At 53.5% G+C, this 16,531-nt stretch overlaps 1 protein-coding gene across 9 annotated transcripts in view; it reads right to left on the bottom strand.

Moving 5' to 3' along the window:
- Window positions 1-16,531, bottom strand: part of ELN (elastin) — a 44,973-nt gene that overhangs the window by 16,373 nt on the left and 12,069 nt on the right. For 5 of the 9 annotated variants that reach the window (XM_037990504.2, XM_073012683.1, XM_037990508.2 and 2 more), the window contains 16 exons: window positions 15,592-15,627; window positions 14,154-14,246; window positions 13,798-13,875; window positions 13,662-13,712; window positions 12,913-12,960; window positions 11,541-11,612; window positions 9,995-10,024; window positions 9,463-9,534; window positions 8,511-8,552; window positions 8,026-8,085; window positions 7,669-7,722; window positions 4,844-4,918; window positions 4,700-4,759; window positions 3,094-3,225; window positions 1,621-1,674; window positions 63-194 (listed from right to left, as the gene is read on the bottom strand). In XM_037990504.2, coding sequence (XP_037846432.2) covers window positions 63-194; window positions 1,621-1,674; window positions 3,094-3,225; window positions 4,700-4,759; window positions 4,844-4,918; window positions 7,669-7,722; window positions 8,026-8,085; window positions 8,511-8,552; window positions 9,463-9,534; window positions 9,995-10,024; window positions 11,541-11,612; window positions 12,913-12,960; window positions 13,662-13,712; window positions 13,798-13,875; window positions 14,154-14,246; window positions 15,592-15,627 — 1,089 coding nt within the window. The remainder of the gene's footprint in view (window positions 1-62; window positions 195-1,620; window positions 1,675-3,093; window positions 3,226-4,699; window positions 4,760-4,843; window positions 4,919-7,668; window positions 7,723-8,025; window positions 8,086-8,510; window positions 8,553-9,462; window positions 9,535-9,994; window positions 10,025-11,540; window positions 11,613-12,912; window positions 12,961-13,661; window positions 13,713-13,797; window positions 13,876-14,153; window positions 14,247-15,591; window positions 15,628-16,531) is intronic. The other 4 variants (XM_037990507.2, XM_037990505.2, XM_037990509.2 and 1 more) reach the window with 4 other exon arrangements.

A 16,531-nucleotide genomic window follows, 5' to 3' on the forward strand; every position in this document is an offset into this window, starting at 1 on the left:
CAGACAAGAAACCCGCCCCCATCTCTTCTCAACCCATGTCCCCAGATGTGACGAAGGCTCACGGGAAATGCCAGCTCCTGGGACACCTCCGACTCCGGGAACACCTCCAACTCCGGGGATGCCTCCGACTCCGACACCATAGCCGGGAAAGCCAAAAGTAGGAATGCCTCCAACTCCGACTCCGGCCCTGGCCCCTGCAGAGGGAAGGGAGCCAAATGGAAAGGAAGCTCTGAGGGATGTTGATGGACTGGGAAAGAGGATGCAAGTTTCCCCCAGGCCTTGTCCATAAAAGACAGAAAACTGGGATGCCTGGGTTCCCCGCAGCCTCCACCATGAAGCCTTTACAAAAAAATTTTGGGCCAGGCGCAGTGGCTTATGCCTGTAATCCTAACATTTTGGGAGGCTGAGGCGGGTGGATCACCTGAGGTCAGGAGTTCGAGACCAGCCTGGCCAATATGGTAAAACTCCATCTCTACTCAAAACACAAAATCAGCCAGGTGTGGTAGTGTGCACCTGTAATCCCATTTACATGGGAGGCTGAGGCAGGAGAATCGCTTGAGCTGGGATCACGCCATTGCACTCCAGCCTGGGTGACAGAGTGAGACTTCGTCTCAAAAAAAAAATTTTTTTTTTGGCCGGGTGCGGTGGCTCATGCCCATAATCCCAGCACTTTGGGAGGCCGAGGCAGGTGGATCATTTGAGGCCAGGAGTTTGAGACCAGCCTGGCCAACATGGCAAAGCCCTGTCTCTACTGAAAATACAAAAATTAGCCAGGCATGGTGACGTGGGTCTGTAATCCCAGCTTCTTGGGAGGCTGATGCATGAGAATTGCTTGAACCTGGGAGGCAGATTCAAGTGAGCCAAAATCATGCTACCGCACTCCAGCCTGGGCAACAGAGCGAGTCTCTATCTCACAAAAAAAAAAAAAAAAAAAAAAAAGAAAAACAATTTTAATTCATTTTTTATTTTTTGTAGAGATGGGGTCTTGCTATGTTGCCCAGGCTGGTCTCAAACTCCTGGCCTCAAGTGATCCTCCTGCCTTGACCTCCCAAGTAGCTGGAAAAAACAGGCACATGCCACTATGCCCAGCTAATTTTTACATTTTATGTAGAGACAGGGTCTTGCTATTTTGCCCATGCTGGTCTCTAATTCCCAGCCTCAAGCGATTCTCCTACCTTGGTCTCCCAAAATGCTGGGATTACAGATGTGAGCCACTGCACCCAGCCCCACCATGAAGCTTTTACGGACACTCTTCAGTCCTCCTCCGGCCCCTCTCCTCTCTGAGCACTTGGGGAAGCCCCCCTTGGTTGGATGCAGAGAGACTATTGGCAGGATCCCCAGACAGTTTTGGGCTCCTCTGAGAGGGCCTTGGCCAGAGCAGGGAGGGTCAGGGTCACTGTCCCCACTGGGAATGCCATCCTGGGACTTTCCCACCACTCAGCCCCGTGGCCCTGTGGTAGAAGACAAACGGGGGAGACATCGTCCTGAGGCCTGCCGGTGACTTGCTCGGTGACCCTGGGCAAGTCACTTCCCTTCTCTGGGCAAGTAGAGGAGAGTCCTTTAGTTCTGGTAAGTAGAGGTCAGGACAGTGGGGGGCAGAGCTGTCAGCATAGCACTCACCGTATTTGGCTGCCTTCGCAGCTGCCTTAGCAGCTGCAGCTGGTGACACAGCCCCTGGAGAGACCAAGAGGGACACAAATGCTCAGGAGAGATTGAAGGAGAGCTGCACAGTATGTATCCGTCTGTCTACCCATCTGTGTGTTGGGCCTTCTTCTTTCATGCCAACATAGAGTTGGCTATATCTCCATTTATGCACTGATGATGTCCCCCACCTGCCCGTCTGTATACCCAGCCACCTCCATCATCCATCTACCCAATGACCCACCTCTATACTTGTCCATTTGTCTTTTTTTTTTTTTTTGAGACGGAGTCTTAGTCTTGTGGCCCAGGCTGGAGTGCAATAGTGTGATCTCAGCTCACTGCAATCTCTGCCTCCCCCGTTCAAGTAATTCTCCTGATCAGCCTCCCAAGTAACTGGGATTACAGGAGCCCACCACCACGCCTGGCTAATTTCTTTCTATTTTTAGTGGAGGCAGGGTTTCACCATATTGGCCAGGCTGGTCTCAAACTCCTGACCTCAGGTAATCTGCCCATCTTGGCCTCCCAAAGTGCTGAGATTACAGGTGTGAGCCACCCACGCCCGGCTGTCCATTTGTCTGTCTATCCTTGGATCTCAATCCACCCACCCAACCACCTAACTCTCTGTTCACTCATCTATCTACCAGCTTATCCCATCTGCCTATCTATCCATTCGTCTAACCTATCCAACCATCCATTTTGCATTTGTCTGCCTACCCTTCCACCCACCCATCTATTCATCTGCCCCTCCAACCATGTGCTCATTCATCCATCCATCTACCCATCCATCCATCTACCCATCCATCCACCCATTCTTTCATCCAGCCTCCCATCCATCCATCCCCCATCCATCTACCCATTCATCATCATTCTTCCATCCATCCTCCCATCCATCCATGCCCCCATCCATCCACTCATCTATCCATCCCCCACCCATCCACCCACACATCCACTCACCTACTCATCTCTCCACCCATTCATCCATCCACTTATCCATCCATCCATCCATCCATCCACCCACCCACCCATTCATACACCCATCTATCCATCCATTCATTCATCCACCCACCCATTCATCCATCTACCCACCCATTTATCCACTTATCCATCCATCAACCCACTTACCCTTCTATCCACCATAAACTGAACACCTACTCAGCTAAGGGCTAGGAACATGGAGTTGAAAAAGACACGGTTCCTGCCCCCCAGAGAACACTGATAACCAGAAGGTCAACTGGAAAATATGATACTGGTTAGAAGCTAATTAGCAGATTGGTATAACCCAAGGAAGAGAAGATGAGGGGATGACATGTGGTCAAGGGTATGGGCAGATGGTTAAGGTGTTAGGGAGAATGCACAAATTTTGGCAATAGTCTCAGTATTTCTCTCTTACACACACACACACACACACACACACACACACACACACACACACACACACAGAGCCCAGCTCACCTGGAACCCCAGCACCTGGGACAACTGGAATGCCAGCTCCTGGGACACCAACACCTGGAATGCCAGCTCCTGGGACACCAACTACTCCCGGGCCAAAGCCTGGCCCACCAGGCACTAAGCCTGCAGCAGCTCCTGTGGAAGAAAAAGCATTGTTTTCCTAACTTATGGGAACCTCAGAGGGGCTCCAAGGGTGGTTAGTAGAGTATGGAAGTGACAGTTGGTCCTGAGTGCACGACTGCAGGTGGGTTGACATTTCCTCTGCATGGATCCAACTCATCAGAGAGATGCAGAAAGACTAAGAGGGTCCCTAAAGAGCTCTAGGGATTTGAATCTGTGGGCTGGAGGAGGGTGATCTCTTTCTTTTTCTTTTCTTTTCTTTTTCCTTCCTTCCTTCCTTCCTTCCTTCCTTCCTTCCTTCCTTCCTTCCTTCCTTCCTTCCTTCCTTCCTTCCTTCCTTCCTTTCCCTTCCTTCTTTCCTTCCTTCCTTCCCCTTCCTTCCTTCCTTCCTTCCTTCCTTCCTTCCTTCCTTCCTTCCTTCCTTCCCCTCCCTCCCTCCCTCCCTCCCTCCCTCTCTCTCTCTCTCTCTCTCTCTCTTTCTTTCTTTCTTTCTTTCTTTCTTTCTTTCTTTCTTTCTTTCTTTCTTTCTTTCTTTCTTTCTTTTTCTTTCTTTCTTTTCTTTCTTTCTTTTTCTCTTTCTTTCTTTCTTTTTCTCTTTCTTTCTTTCTTTCCTTCTTTCTTTCTTTCTTTCTTTTTCTTTCTTTTCTCTTTCTTTTTCTTTCTTTTTGTCTTTCCTTTCTTTCTCTTTCTTTCCCTCCCTCCCTCTCTTTCTTTCTCTCTCTTTCTTTTTTTCTTTCTTTCTTTCTCTTTCTTCCTTTCTTTCTTTCCTTCCTGCCTCTCTCTCTCCCTCCCTTCCTCCTTCCCTTCCCTTTTCTTCCCTTCCCTTCCTTTCCCTTCCCTTCCCTTCCCTTTCCTTTCCTCTGTCTTTCTGTCTCTCTTTCCTTTTTTATTTGAACGAAATTCTCACTTACCCAGGCTGGAGTGCAGTGGCATGATCAGAGCTCACTACAGCCTTGAACTACTGGGCTCAAGCCATCCTCCCACCTAAGCCTCGCAGGTAGCTGGGACCACAGGCATGTGCCACCATGCCTAGATAATTTTAAAATAATTTTTGGAAAGATGGGGTCTCAGTATGTTGCTCAGGCTGGTCTCAAACTCCTGGTTTCAGCCTCCCAAATTGTTGGGATTACAGGCGTGAGCCACTGCGCATAGCTAGAATGTGATCTATTTCTAAAGCACAGTCAGAATTCCCTCCACTGGGCACCCACTTAGTTGATGCAGCAGACACCTGTGGGCCAGCCCTGGAGGGGATGGAGTGGGGGGAGCGAGGTCCCCTCTGCAGGGTCCCCTCCCTCTGCTGAGTTAATCAGGACAAAACAATAGAGATGGCATCTCAGGTAGAGTGATCAGAAGGAGCAAAGGTAAGGAGGCATGAACAATGCGTATTTGGGAAGGGACAAAGACCAAGTCCATTCAGCTTTAGGGCTAGGGTCTCCGAGGTCCATGCAGGGGCCCGAGCTGTGGGATTGCCACCCCGGGAGGCACTCACCGTACTTGGCTGCCTTAGCGGCTGCTGCTGCAGCTGCAGCTGCAGCTGGAGCCCCAGCACCTGAAAACACAGCCACAGAGGGTGAGGTCCTTGTCTTGTGGCCATCTCAAGGACACACCCACCCCCTGCTGGGACAGATGTTACCTGCGATGCCTCCAATTCCAGGAATTGCCCCAGGCACGCCAGGAACACCGCCAACACCAGGGAGGACTCCAGCACCTGTTGAGATGGGGACAGTGCAATGTACTTTCCCAAGGACCCTCCTGAGGACAGGCAGGATGGCCACTTAGACACCGGCATTTTCACCAGTGCGATCTCATCCAGGAATGGGGCCCAGGTGTCTCCAGATGGGCCTGTTTGGGGAGGCCCCCACCGGACTCTACAGTTCCTTGAGTCTCCCCCAAAGTGTCCATTTCAACACGCTCATTAAGGGACGTGCATGTTTTCAGACAAATCCCATTCTAATCACTGCCACATACTGAGAAACCACAAGTGACCGCTCCCTGGGCCAGAGGGGCCCCTGCAGGAATGTTCAAGACTTCCTCTCCCTGTGTTCCGAAGATGCAGCCAAGTTTGTAATCCAAGCGCCTGGCCGCTTGGCTCTGGCAGCCCCTCACAGCCCTGCTCTCCCGCTCCCACATTCCAGCCATCCCACCAGCCGCTGGGGCCAAGAAGCCTCCGGTGCTGGGAGGGGGGCCTGCAGGGCTTCCGCTGGGAGGCCCAGCTCCAGGCTTCTCCCCACATTCCCGCTCTCTCAGACTGGTGGGGAGATAAGGAAAGGGCTTCCCTGGGGCTGAGGATGAAGGAGGACTTCAGCCCTAGTGGTCTGACCCTGAGGTGGGCACTACCTGGGGTGGGGGACAGATGCCCACTCCACTCACTGCATGGGCACAGGAATACCACATTCCATCTGCAGCCATGCTAGCCAAGAGCTCACTGGCCTGAGCAGTGAGTTAAAAATTTTATAGTACACATTAAATTGATATATAACTATTAAATGTTTTAAATGCTTATATATGCACCACCTAAAATTATCTTTCTAACCACCATGGTACCCATTCCCTCTGCTTGGCCTCCTCTTTCCTGTTTTAACCACATAGTAAGCTCCATCTTTATTTTTTAAGGCCTGAATCACACATCACTTTCTCTGGGAAGCCCTTCCCCAGGTAGAAAAAAATGCCTCCCATTTCTTGACTCCCACAACAGTGGCTATATTCTCTACAAGAACTCTTGCTTGTTCCTGATCTCTGAGATGGATGTGTGGGAGGAGGCAGTGAGGGAGGGAACAAAGGAGACATGGATGAACGCATGGAGGAATGAATGGATGAATGAATGAATGAATGAAGGAAGGAAGGAATGGATGGATGGGTGCATGGATGCATGGAGGAATGGATGGGTGGGTGCATGGAGGAATGGATGGAGGTATGCACGGAAGAATTGGCAGATGGATGGATGGATGGAAGAATTGATGGAGGGAGTGATGGATGGATGGACTGATGGATGAATGGATGGATGGATGGATGGATGGATATATGGATGAGTGGATGGATGAGTAAATGGATGGATGGATGAGTGGATGGATGGGTGGATGCATGGAGAAATGAATAGATGGGTGGATGGATGCATGGGTGAGTAGATGGATGGATGGATGAATGGATGGATGAATGGATGGAAGGATGGATGCATGCATGGAGAAATGGATGGATGGGTGCATGGAGGAATGGATAGAGGGATGCATGGAAGAATGGGCAGATGGATGGATGGAGGGAGTGATGGATGGATGGATGGATGGATGAGTGGATGGATGGGTAAATGGATGGATGGATGAGTGGATGTATGAATGGATGGATGGATAGATGGATGCATGGAGGAATGGATGGATGAGTGGATGGATAGATGGAAGAATGGATGGAGGGATGAACTGATGGGTGGGTGGATGGATGGATGTATGGAGGAATGGATGAATGGATGCACGGAGGAATAGATGGTGGGTGGATGGATGGATGGATGGATGGAAGGATGGATGCATGCATGGAGAAATGGATGGATGGGTGCCTGGAGGAACAGATGGAGGGATAGATGGATGCATGGAGGAATGGTTGGATGGACGAATGGGTGCACGGAGGAATAGATGGATAGATGATGGATGGATGAATGGAGCGAGGGAGTGATGGATGGATAAATGGATGGATGGATGAGGGGATGGATGGATGGATGGATGGATGGATGAGTGTATGGATAGATGGATGCATGGAGGAATGGATGGATGTGTGGATGGATGGATGGAAGAATGGATGGAGGGAGGGATTGATGGATGGATGAATGGATGGATAAGTGGATAGATGGATGGATAGATGGATGCATGGAGGAATGGATGGATGGATGAATGCATGGATGTGTAGATAAGTGGATGAATGGATAGATGACTGGATGGATGGATAGATGGATGCATAGAGGAATGAATGGAGGGATGGATGGATGGATGAATGAATGGGTGAATGAATGAATGGATGGATGGATGAATGGATGGAGGGAGAGATGGATGGGTGAATGAACAGGTGGATGAGTGGATGGATGGATGCATGGGTGGGTAGATGAGTAGATGAATGGATGGATGGATAGATGGAGGCATGGAGGAACGGGAATGGATGGAGGGAGGGATAGATGGATGGATGAAAGGATGGTTGGATGAGTGGATGGATGGATAGATGGATGCATAGAGAAATGGATGGAAAGAGGGAGGGATGGAGAAAGTAATAGACAGATGGAAGGATAAATGGATGCATGGACGCATGGAAGAATGGTTGGAGGGAGGGATAGATAGATGGGTGGTGTTGAAAATTTTGAGTAAATGGGGATAAGTAGGGGCCACTTTGGTCATTCATCTATGAGGCAGGCTCTCAATAGTAATGGGAATGGAGAGGCTAGGGGGCTGGAGGCCACCAGGTGGGGACTCCAGGGGCACTCACCCAACTTTGCTGCCGCTTTAGCTGCCGCTGCTGCTGCTGCCTGAGGGCCAACCCCTGGGGAAGGGGAGCAGAGGGGAGAGATCTTGAAACAGTGCTCCTGTATCTCCAGAGCCCACTTGTTTCCAGTCCCGAGAGAGCCAATCCACTGACATGCGGGTATATGTGGGGGCTTCAGACCTGGAAGAGGCTGACGGAGCTGCCCCACCCCTCCCCCAGGATCCTGCTGCAGGTTTTCACCAGGGTCTGGATGCAGGGTGGGCTGCTCTGCTTTCAGGAGAGAACCTCACCCACCCCAGGGCTCTGGAGCCCCGAAGATCAGTGATCCCTTGGCTGGAAGTAAGGTAAGGCTTTCCTTACCTGTCCCGGTTGGGTAACCAGCCTTGCCCGCTGCACCAGCCACTCCTCCGGGCCCATAGCCTGCAAAACAGAGAGGCTTGGTGGTTATTTGTGCAGACGTCACTACTGCTGCCCTCCCCCTCCCCCTGCCTTGCCCTCGGGGCCCAAGCTGTCCTGAGTCTGCACCTGTCACTCCTAGCTAGAGTGAAAACAAATACAAATATGTGTATGGAATTGTTCTGTCCATTTTACAGATGAGGACACAGAGGCTCAAAGAAGGAACACAGCTCACCTAAGGTCTCATTATTGATAGGTGGGAGGGCAGGGATGGAGACCCATGCTGAGTGCAAAGTCCATGCCCTTTCCTCCTGAGATTCCCACTCCAAGACCCCAACCCTGCCCCAGCGAGGTGCTCTCCTGGCCCAGGGCTGGAAGCACAGCACCCTTGCTAGGACCCTGGAGTAGGAAAGAGCTGGAAGCCCACAGTCTAGAAGGGTCTCACTCACCGTAAGGTAGTTTCCCCGTGCTGTAGGGCAGTCCATAGCCACCTGGAGAGAGGACAGAGCAAGCTCAGGGGCTTCCCCATGCCTTGCTGGGCTCCCACCAACCTGGGTGGACAGATCTGCTCCCACAGGTGCTGAGGCCTGAGACCTCCTACACCAGGGTCCTAGGCTGCTCCCAGGAGAGCAGAGGTGCTGGGTGGAGGAGGCAGAGGACACTTCTGCCCCTGGGGCCCGATGGAACACCCATCCCCCTACAAATTCAAGCCCCATCATGTCCCTGGAGTCTGAGTATTTTCCTTACACCCCCTCCCCAGTGGAAAGCATCTCATTGTCTAAGCTGATTGCAGAGGTAGGGGCAGGAGCACGAGGGGGTGGATGTTAGAGGGATCTTTCCAATTAACCGTGTTCCTTTCTAACAGCATAATAGCTTCAGATCGGGGCTATGGGTCTCTGTGCATGAGCGTGCGTGTGTGAGTCCAATATCTGCAGATGACTTTCCCATGCTCTCCTTGGCTGGTGACCATATAGGGGCTTCAATACCCCTTCCCTGCCACCAGAGACACCTGTACCCAGGCTGACTTCTGTGCAGGGAGGCGCAGTGAGTGGTGCATTTTTTCTTCTTCTTGTTTTCTTTTTTTGGAGACAGAGTCTCACTCTGTTACCCAGGCTGGAGTGCAGTGGCGCGATCTCAGCTCACTGCAACCTCCGCCTTTCAGGTTCAAGAGATTCTCCTGTCTCAGCCTCCCCAGTACCTGGGATTACAGGTCTGCAGTATCACACCTGGCTAATTTTTGTATTTTTAGTAGGGACGGGGTTTCGCCATGTTAGCCAGGCTGGTCTTGAACTCCTGACCTCAAGTGATCTGCCCGTCTTGGCCTCCCAAAGCGCTGGGATTACAGGCATGAACCACCGCACCTGGCCGAGTGGTGCATCTTGAATCATCCCTCTGACTTACCGGGCAGCTTGGGGGCCTTGATGGGGTACCCCAGTGGGACTCCAGGTTGCTGTACCCCAAAGGGTCCAACTCCTGTGGGATTAAAGAGAGCAAGTTGTGGTCCCAGCAGCCCCTTCCAAACCCTCCTCCACTCACTCCACTTTCTGCTCAGACAGAAGGAGCTTGCTACAGCATCCAGAAACCATTCTGTTTTGAAGGACTCCCTGAATCTCCATCATGGGTCAGTTGAGAAACTCCCAGCAACAGGCCACTTCCTCCAGGAAGCTATGGGATTCTCTCCCTCCTGGGGCCTGCGGCCCTTGGCACAGGCTGGCGGGTTTTCTGGACTCCTTTGGACTTTGGGCTGCTATGCCAGCAGAGGCAGCAGGCCTGGGATGGGTGCCACTTTGTGCTACAGCCACTGCAAGGCCTGGCGCAGCAGGCATGGGGGAAATTGGGCAGGCTTGGATAGGATCTTGGGTGCCCAGCCCCTCCCGAGGTAAGAGCGTCTGCCTGGCTGGCCACCCTGCTTCTCCCACCAGCCTTGCCTCACCTGGGATTCCGGCAAAAGCTCCACCTACACCTGTAATGATAAAAAGCTGTCACTGCAGCCCTGGCACTGTGGACACTGGGCCAGACAGTACCAAGGGGCCAGGAGGCCCAAGGAATGGCCAGTTCTTCCCAGACCAGTCTCGCATGCTGCCCTCACATGAACTCTGGGGTTTCTTTTTTCGGAGACAGAGATTCGCTCTTGTCGCCCAGGCTGTGGTGCGATAAGATCACAATCTCAACTCTCTGCTTCCCAGGTTCCAGCGATTCTCCTGCCTCAGCCTCCCAAGTAGCTGGGATTACAGGTGCAGGCCACCACACCCAGCTAATTTTTGTATTATTAGTAGAGATGGGGCTTCACCATGTTGGTCAGGCTGACCTCAGGTGATCCACCCACCTCGGCCTCCCAAAGTGCTGGGATTACAGGTATAAGCCACTGTGCCCAGTCTTTTTTTTTTTTTTTTTTTTTTTTTTGAGATGGAGTCTTGTTCTGTTGCCCAGGCTGGAGTGCAGTGGCATGATCTCGGCTCACTGCAGTCTCCGCCTTCCAGGTTCAAGCAATTCTCCTGCCTCAGCCGCCTGAGTAGCTGGGATTACAGACACGCACCACGACACCTGGCTAATTGTTGTATTTTTAGTAGTGACGAGGTTTTACCATGTTGGCCAGACGGCTCTTGAACTTCTGATCTCATGTGATCTGCCTGACTTGGCCTCCCAAAATGCTGGGATTACAGGCATGAGCCACTGCACCGGTTTTCTTTTCTTTTTCTTATTTGTTTTGTTTTTTTTGGAAACAGGGTCTCTCTATTGCCCAGGCTGGAGGGCAGGGGCATGATCTTGGTTCACTGCAACCTCTGCCTCCTGGGTTTGAGCGATTCTCCTGCCTCAGCTCCCAAGTAGCTGGGACTACAGGTGCCCACCACCACACCTGGCTAATTTTTGTATTTTTAGTAGTGACGAGGTTTCACTATATTGGCCAGGCTGCTCTCGAACTTCTGACCTCAAGTGATCCGCCCACCTCGGCCTCCCAAAGTGCTGGGATTACAGGCATGAGCCACTGCATCTGGCCCTCTTTTCTTTCTTTCTTTTTTTTTTGAGTGGGGAACAGGGTCTCTTTCTGTTGCCCAGGCTGGAGTGTAGTGGTGTGATCATAGTTCACGACAAACTTGATCTCCTGGGCTCAAGAGATCCTCCTGTCTCAGCCTCCTGAGTAGTTGGGACCGCGGGTGTGTGTGACCACGTCTGGCTAATTTTTTAATCATGTTTTTGTAGAGATAAGGTCTTGCTATGTTGCCCAGGCTGGTCTTGAACTCCTGGGCCCAAGCGATCCTCCCAGCTCACCCTCCCAAAACACTGGGATTACAGGTGTGAGCTAGTGCGCCCAGCCACAGTCTGGTGTTTCTCGGCACTAGGCTGCCCAGGGCTGGAACCTAAAAGGTGTCACCCAGAGGGCCCTGAGCCAGTCCAGGATCCCACCCCATTTCACACCCAGGGCCAGAAGGTGGTGGGAGAGTCCCCACCATCAGCTCTCTGTCCAGACAGCTGCATACCTGGAGCCTTGGGCTTAACTCCTGTTCCAGTGGGAACTCCAGGGAGCACCCCCACACCGGGGAACCGAGCTCCTGCCGGGGGACAAAGCAGTGAGCATAGGAAGGCAGGCCTTGCAGGCCCTGCTGGGAACCCCTCCCCTCCTCAGGTCCCCCAGCTGACCTCCCTTGGGACCGACTGTCAGTGACAGGCACGGCTCACGGGGTGGGTGGAGAAAGGACCTGTTTAGTGCTGACTTTCCTTCCCTGTCTGGCTCAAGGTCAGAAGATCTGAGTTTTAATCCTATTTCCCAGCCATGTGAGCTTGTGCCTCAGTCAGCCTCATCTCTATGCTGGAGTTAATCACAAAAGCCGTCCCGACCACCCTCCGCAAAAAAGGTAAAGAGAGGGACAGCGGCTGGGTGATGCCACTCGCCCGTAGACCAGGGAGGCCCATGCTCTCTGGGGCTCTCGTTCACAACCCAGGCCCCCAAAGCAGCCATCCAGCTACAGCTGGGACCATGCCAGCGTCTTCCACCTCTCCCGTCTCCCCTGGGGCTGGGCAGCCTTGGCTCTCAGCATAGCAGGGGAGAGAGGGAGGAAGGGCCACTCTGTCAGCAAATCCCACAGAACAGCCTAAATCTGGGCTTTTGGGGGAATTCAGGAGGTCACATGTTGGGTGAGGTGGTCAGGCCCTGGCAGGGGAAAGGAGGGTGAGGGGCAGCTCTTTAGGATCTCCTGCAGGGCAGACTCATTGGGTGGCCCCCTGGTGACTCACAGCTTTTGGGAAACAGCTGGTCACTCTGGGGTCTGTCCTCAGGGGCCTGCCTCGGGCTGTGATGATGATCTGTGCCTGGGATCAGGACTTGGGTGGGGTGCAGGAAGGATGATTGACCTTTAGGGGATGGACAGACTGCCAGGGACCTTATGTCTGTTAGCCTGAGCTTTGGTGTTTGGGAAATGGCTCAGGTCAGGACCCAGGGCTTCTGGTGGCCTCCGCTTTTCGGGGAGGCGAGGGGAGAACTAGGGAGGTTGAGGGGGCTGCTTTTCTGTTTCTTTTTCTTTTTCTTTGTTTTGAGACAGGGTCTTGTTCTGTCACCCGGGCTGCAGTGCAGTGGCGCCATCATAGCTCAATGCAACGTGGACCTCCTGGGCTCAAGCAATCCTCCCACCTCAGCCTCCTGAGTAGCTGGGACTACAGGTGCACACCACCATGCCTGGCTACATTTTTTTGTAGAGATGAGGGTCTTACGATGTTGCCCAGACTGGTCTCAAACTCCTGGCCTCAAGCCATCCTCCCGCCTCAGTCTCCCAAAGCAACAGGATTACAGGCATGAGCCACTGCGTCCTGGCTGCTTTCTTCCCATACAGTCCCTGTTTCCCTCCTTGCCCTCACCTGTGCCTGGGAGCACTCCACCGGGGTATACACCGGGCAGCCCCACACCTGTGGCCAAAAGAAAGCAAAGTTATGAGCAGTAGCTCAGCCTCCAGGGATTCCCTCCCCGGCCCTCCCCACCCGGGCAGCTCCAAGGCCCTCAAACCCACAGCCCCTTGCCCGACAGGGGCAGCCAGGGACAGACGTGGGGTGGCCACAACCCTCCTCCCACCAGTTTCGGAAGTCATCTGCAAACTCTTCGGCGTGTGGATTTATCTCTGTCTCCTGGAGCCTGTTTACATGGCTGGGCCAGCCCACCTCTGGCTAACAGCTTCCAGATGTCCCTCCCTGCTGTGTAGACTCAGGCAGTCTTTTGTTTAACCTGAAGTCACTTCCTAAAGGGCTTGGTTAGGCAGAACGAGTACCAGATGGGGAGTCAGAGGACACCGGGCTCCCCTAGCTCTGTCAGGGCTTGCCGCAAGCCCTTCCACACTGACTCGCCTCTTTGAGCCTCAGTGTCCCCATCTGTCGCCCGACAGCCTGCCACACAGCCCGTCTCTTTCTACCCCAAGATCCTGGGAGAAGGGCCCAGGAAGTAGGCCAGGCCCCTCCTCCCCATTTCACAGACGCAGGCACCACACTTTGGGCCTGGCTAGTTTCTCTGCCCGACTGAAGCCAGGCCCTGCCCTTCCTCCCCGAGTGCAGTGGCGTGGAGAGGGCTCTGCCCCTCCCTGCCCTCTGTCCTCCAGCCCCAGGAACTCCGCACTGACCCGGCACTTTCCCAGGCTTCACTCCGGCTCCAGGCTGAGGAACCACCGCACCTGGTACAGAAGGGGCCACATCAGAGTTGGCTCCGCCCAGGCCTGCAGGCTTGACCCAGGCAGTTCGGGCGGACAGCCATCGTACCTGTAGACACTCCTAAGCCACCAACGCCGCCAACGCCACCAATGCCACCAACTCCTGGGACACCACCGAGCCCAGCGCCTGCAGAGCCAGGATAGGTGAGGCATTGCACAAGGAACAGTGGGGAGGCAGAAGGGCCCGGGGCTGCATGTGAGGGCCTGGCATTGAGGTCTGGCCCCGTTACTCACTCACCTGCAGACTGGGCACAGCTAGCTGCCTCCCTGAGCCCCAGTAGATTGCAGCTAACAGCCCCACCCACCCCGTTCCCAGGCCTGAGTTGAGGGAAGGTTCTTTGCAAAGCGGAGGGGGCCCCATGGCAGCCAGAGAGCTTGTGGCATGCCCCAAAGAGCACCACTCACCAGCCTTGGCAGCTTTGTAAGCTGCAGCAGCGTCAGCCACTCCACCAGGCACCAGAGCTCCCGGAAAGGCACCTGCAGGGAAGGCGCCGAGCCCTGCGGAGGGGAGGATGGGGTGAGGTCCTGAGTTACCACACCCATGAAGACTCCTACACTGGCCCTGCCTGGCCGTGCCCCACTCAGGAAGCAGATTGGAGGCACTTCTGCTGTCTGCCAGACATCAATGCCTGCAGGACATCTATGTGAGCACTGCTCACCAGTACTGGATTTTTTTTTTTTTTTTTTTTAAAAGATAAGGTCTCACTGTGTCACCCAGGCTGGAGTGCAGTGGTGCGATCTCGGCTCACTGCAGCCTCAACCTCCCAGGCTCAAGCAATCCTCCCACCTCAGCCTTCTGAGTAGGTGGGACTACAGATGCATGCCACTGTGCCTGGCAATTTTTTTTTTTTTTTTTTTTTTTTTTTTGGTATTTTTTGTAGTGACAGGATTTCACCATCTTGTCCAGGCTGGTCTCGAACTCCCGGGCTCAAGCCATCCGCCCGTCTCAGCCTCCCAAAGTGCTAGGATTACAGGTGTGAGCCACCGTGCCTAAGCACCATAACTAGATTCTGTGCTGGGGTTAATGTGTCGGACAGCTCTGACAAAACTGTATGGCTCTTTTTTTTTCCCCTTTAGAGATGGGGTCTTGCGGCCGGGCACAGTGGCTTGAGACTGTAGTCCCAGCACTTTGGGAGGCCAAGGTGAGTGGATCACTTGAGGCCAGGAGTTCGAGACCAGCCTGGCCAACATGGTGAAACCCTGTCTCTACTAAGAATACAAAAATTAGCCGAGTGTGGTGGTGCACGCCTGTAATCCCAGCTATTTGGGAGGCTGAGACACAAGAATCACTTGAACCCGAGGCGGAGGTTGTGGTGAGCTGAGATCGAGCCACTGCACTCCAGCCTGGGTGACAGAGTGGGACTCTGTCTCAACAACAACAACAACAAAAGAGATGAAGTCTTTCTCTGTCGCCCAGGCTGGAGTGCAGTGACATGATCATAGCTCTCTGAAGCCTTAGCCTCCTGGGCTCCAGTGATCCTCTCACCTCAGCCTTCCTGAAAACTGCATGGATCTTTTGGGGTCAAATTTCCCCACCCCTCCTCTAGAATGCCTTCCTGAACCCCTGCTGAGTTAAGTGACTCCCCTGGGCTTCCTTGGTCCATGGGGCTTCCTCCATGCAGCCTTCACTACTATGTTATAAAGGAACCCAGGTACTCAACTGCCATTTCCTCATGTCCTGGGCAGCTGCTTGGGGCAGGTGGTATCAGCATCAGTCCCCATCAGTGCCCAGGACGGAATCTGGCCTGTACCCTTGTTCCATGACTGTGCTCCATACCAGCCCTGGGTTGAGCTCAGGGTCTGGTCCCCACAAAGGGCATCTTGTTTGGGTGTCAGTACTCACCTGCCCCAAGGCCAGTGCCCGCAAGCCCTCCGGGACCTGTGGATAGGAAAACAGAGTCAGGCGTATAGGCAGCATTCCGAGGCCCAGAGTGGGAAGGGTCTCATGGAGTTAGGGCAGTGCTGTGATCAGCCACTCAGGTCCCTGGGCTGGTCCCTAAGCCTGTGATGCTCAGGGTCGATCCTGATAAAATAGCATTCACCAGTAGTTTAGTGAGCGACTACTATGCACAGTGCAGGTGTCGTTGCACCGATCCCTAACAAGCCTGGGCCAGCCCTGTGCTTCTCCTAGAAGTCCTGCTGGCTAACAGGATTCAGCAGGGCTTTCGGCAAGGGCTGGGACAGAGCAGAGTCTGTGAGCGAGACCTCACCCAGGCCAGTGAGATCTGTCTTCTGCTTCCTTGCAGATATCTCTTGACTCAGTCCCCTCCCCTTCACCTACATTGGGGAACTCCTGTGTCCCCACTACCCATCTGTCCTTCCATCCAGCCTGCCCTGCAGCCCAGGAGCCTCCTTGCTAAGATGTTTATGAGGCATCAAATGGGTCCCTCTGGCTGTCTCCTCCCCACATCTGGGCCCAATCGCTTCGTCTCCCGCGCCGGGAGACATTCCATTGCCTTGGCCAGGACCAATGGGCCATCAGGTCGGAGTTCACAACCGTGCCAGGTTTGTTTCTAATTATGTGACGATCTCTCCTACAAGTGCCAGTCCTGAGCCCCAGGGGCGAGTCCTCTCCGGGGATGGATCCCAAACATGGAACCCGCTGTACCCTGGATAGGTCCCCCTTGGCTTTCCCTGGGTGTGGTCTCTGTTACTAACCACTCCTCGTCCCTCATTTCCTACTAGTGGGACCTGGACCCTTCTGAAACTCAGCCAGGCTCATGTAAGAAGCGTCTCTGCCTCTGGGCGGGAGCGCCTGGTGATCAGGCAGAAGTCACTTCCCA

The sequence above is a fragment of the Chlorocebus sabaeus genome, chromosome 28 (assembly GCF_047675955.1).
Source record: "Chlorocebus sabaeus isolate Y175 chromosome 28, mChlSab1.0.hap1, whole genome shotgun sequence".
Lineage (NCBI taxonomy): Eukaryota > Metazoa > Chordata > Mammalia > Primates > Cercopithecidae > Chlorocebus > Chlorocebus sabaeus.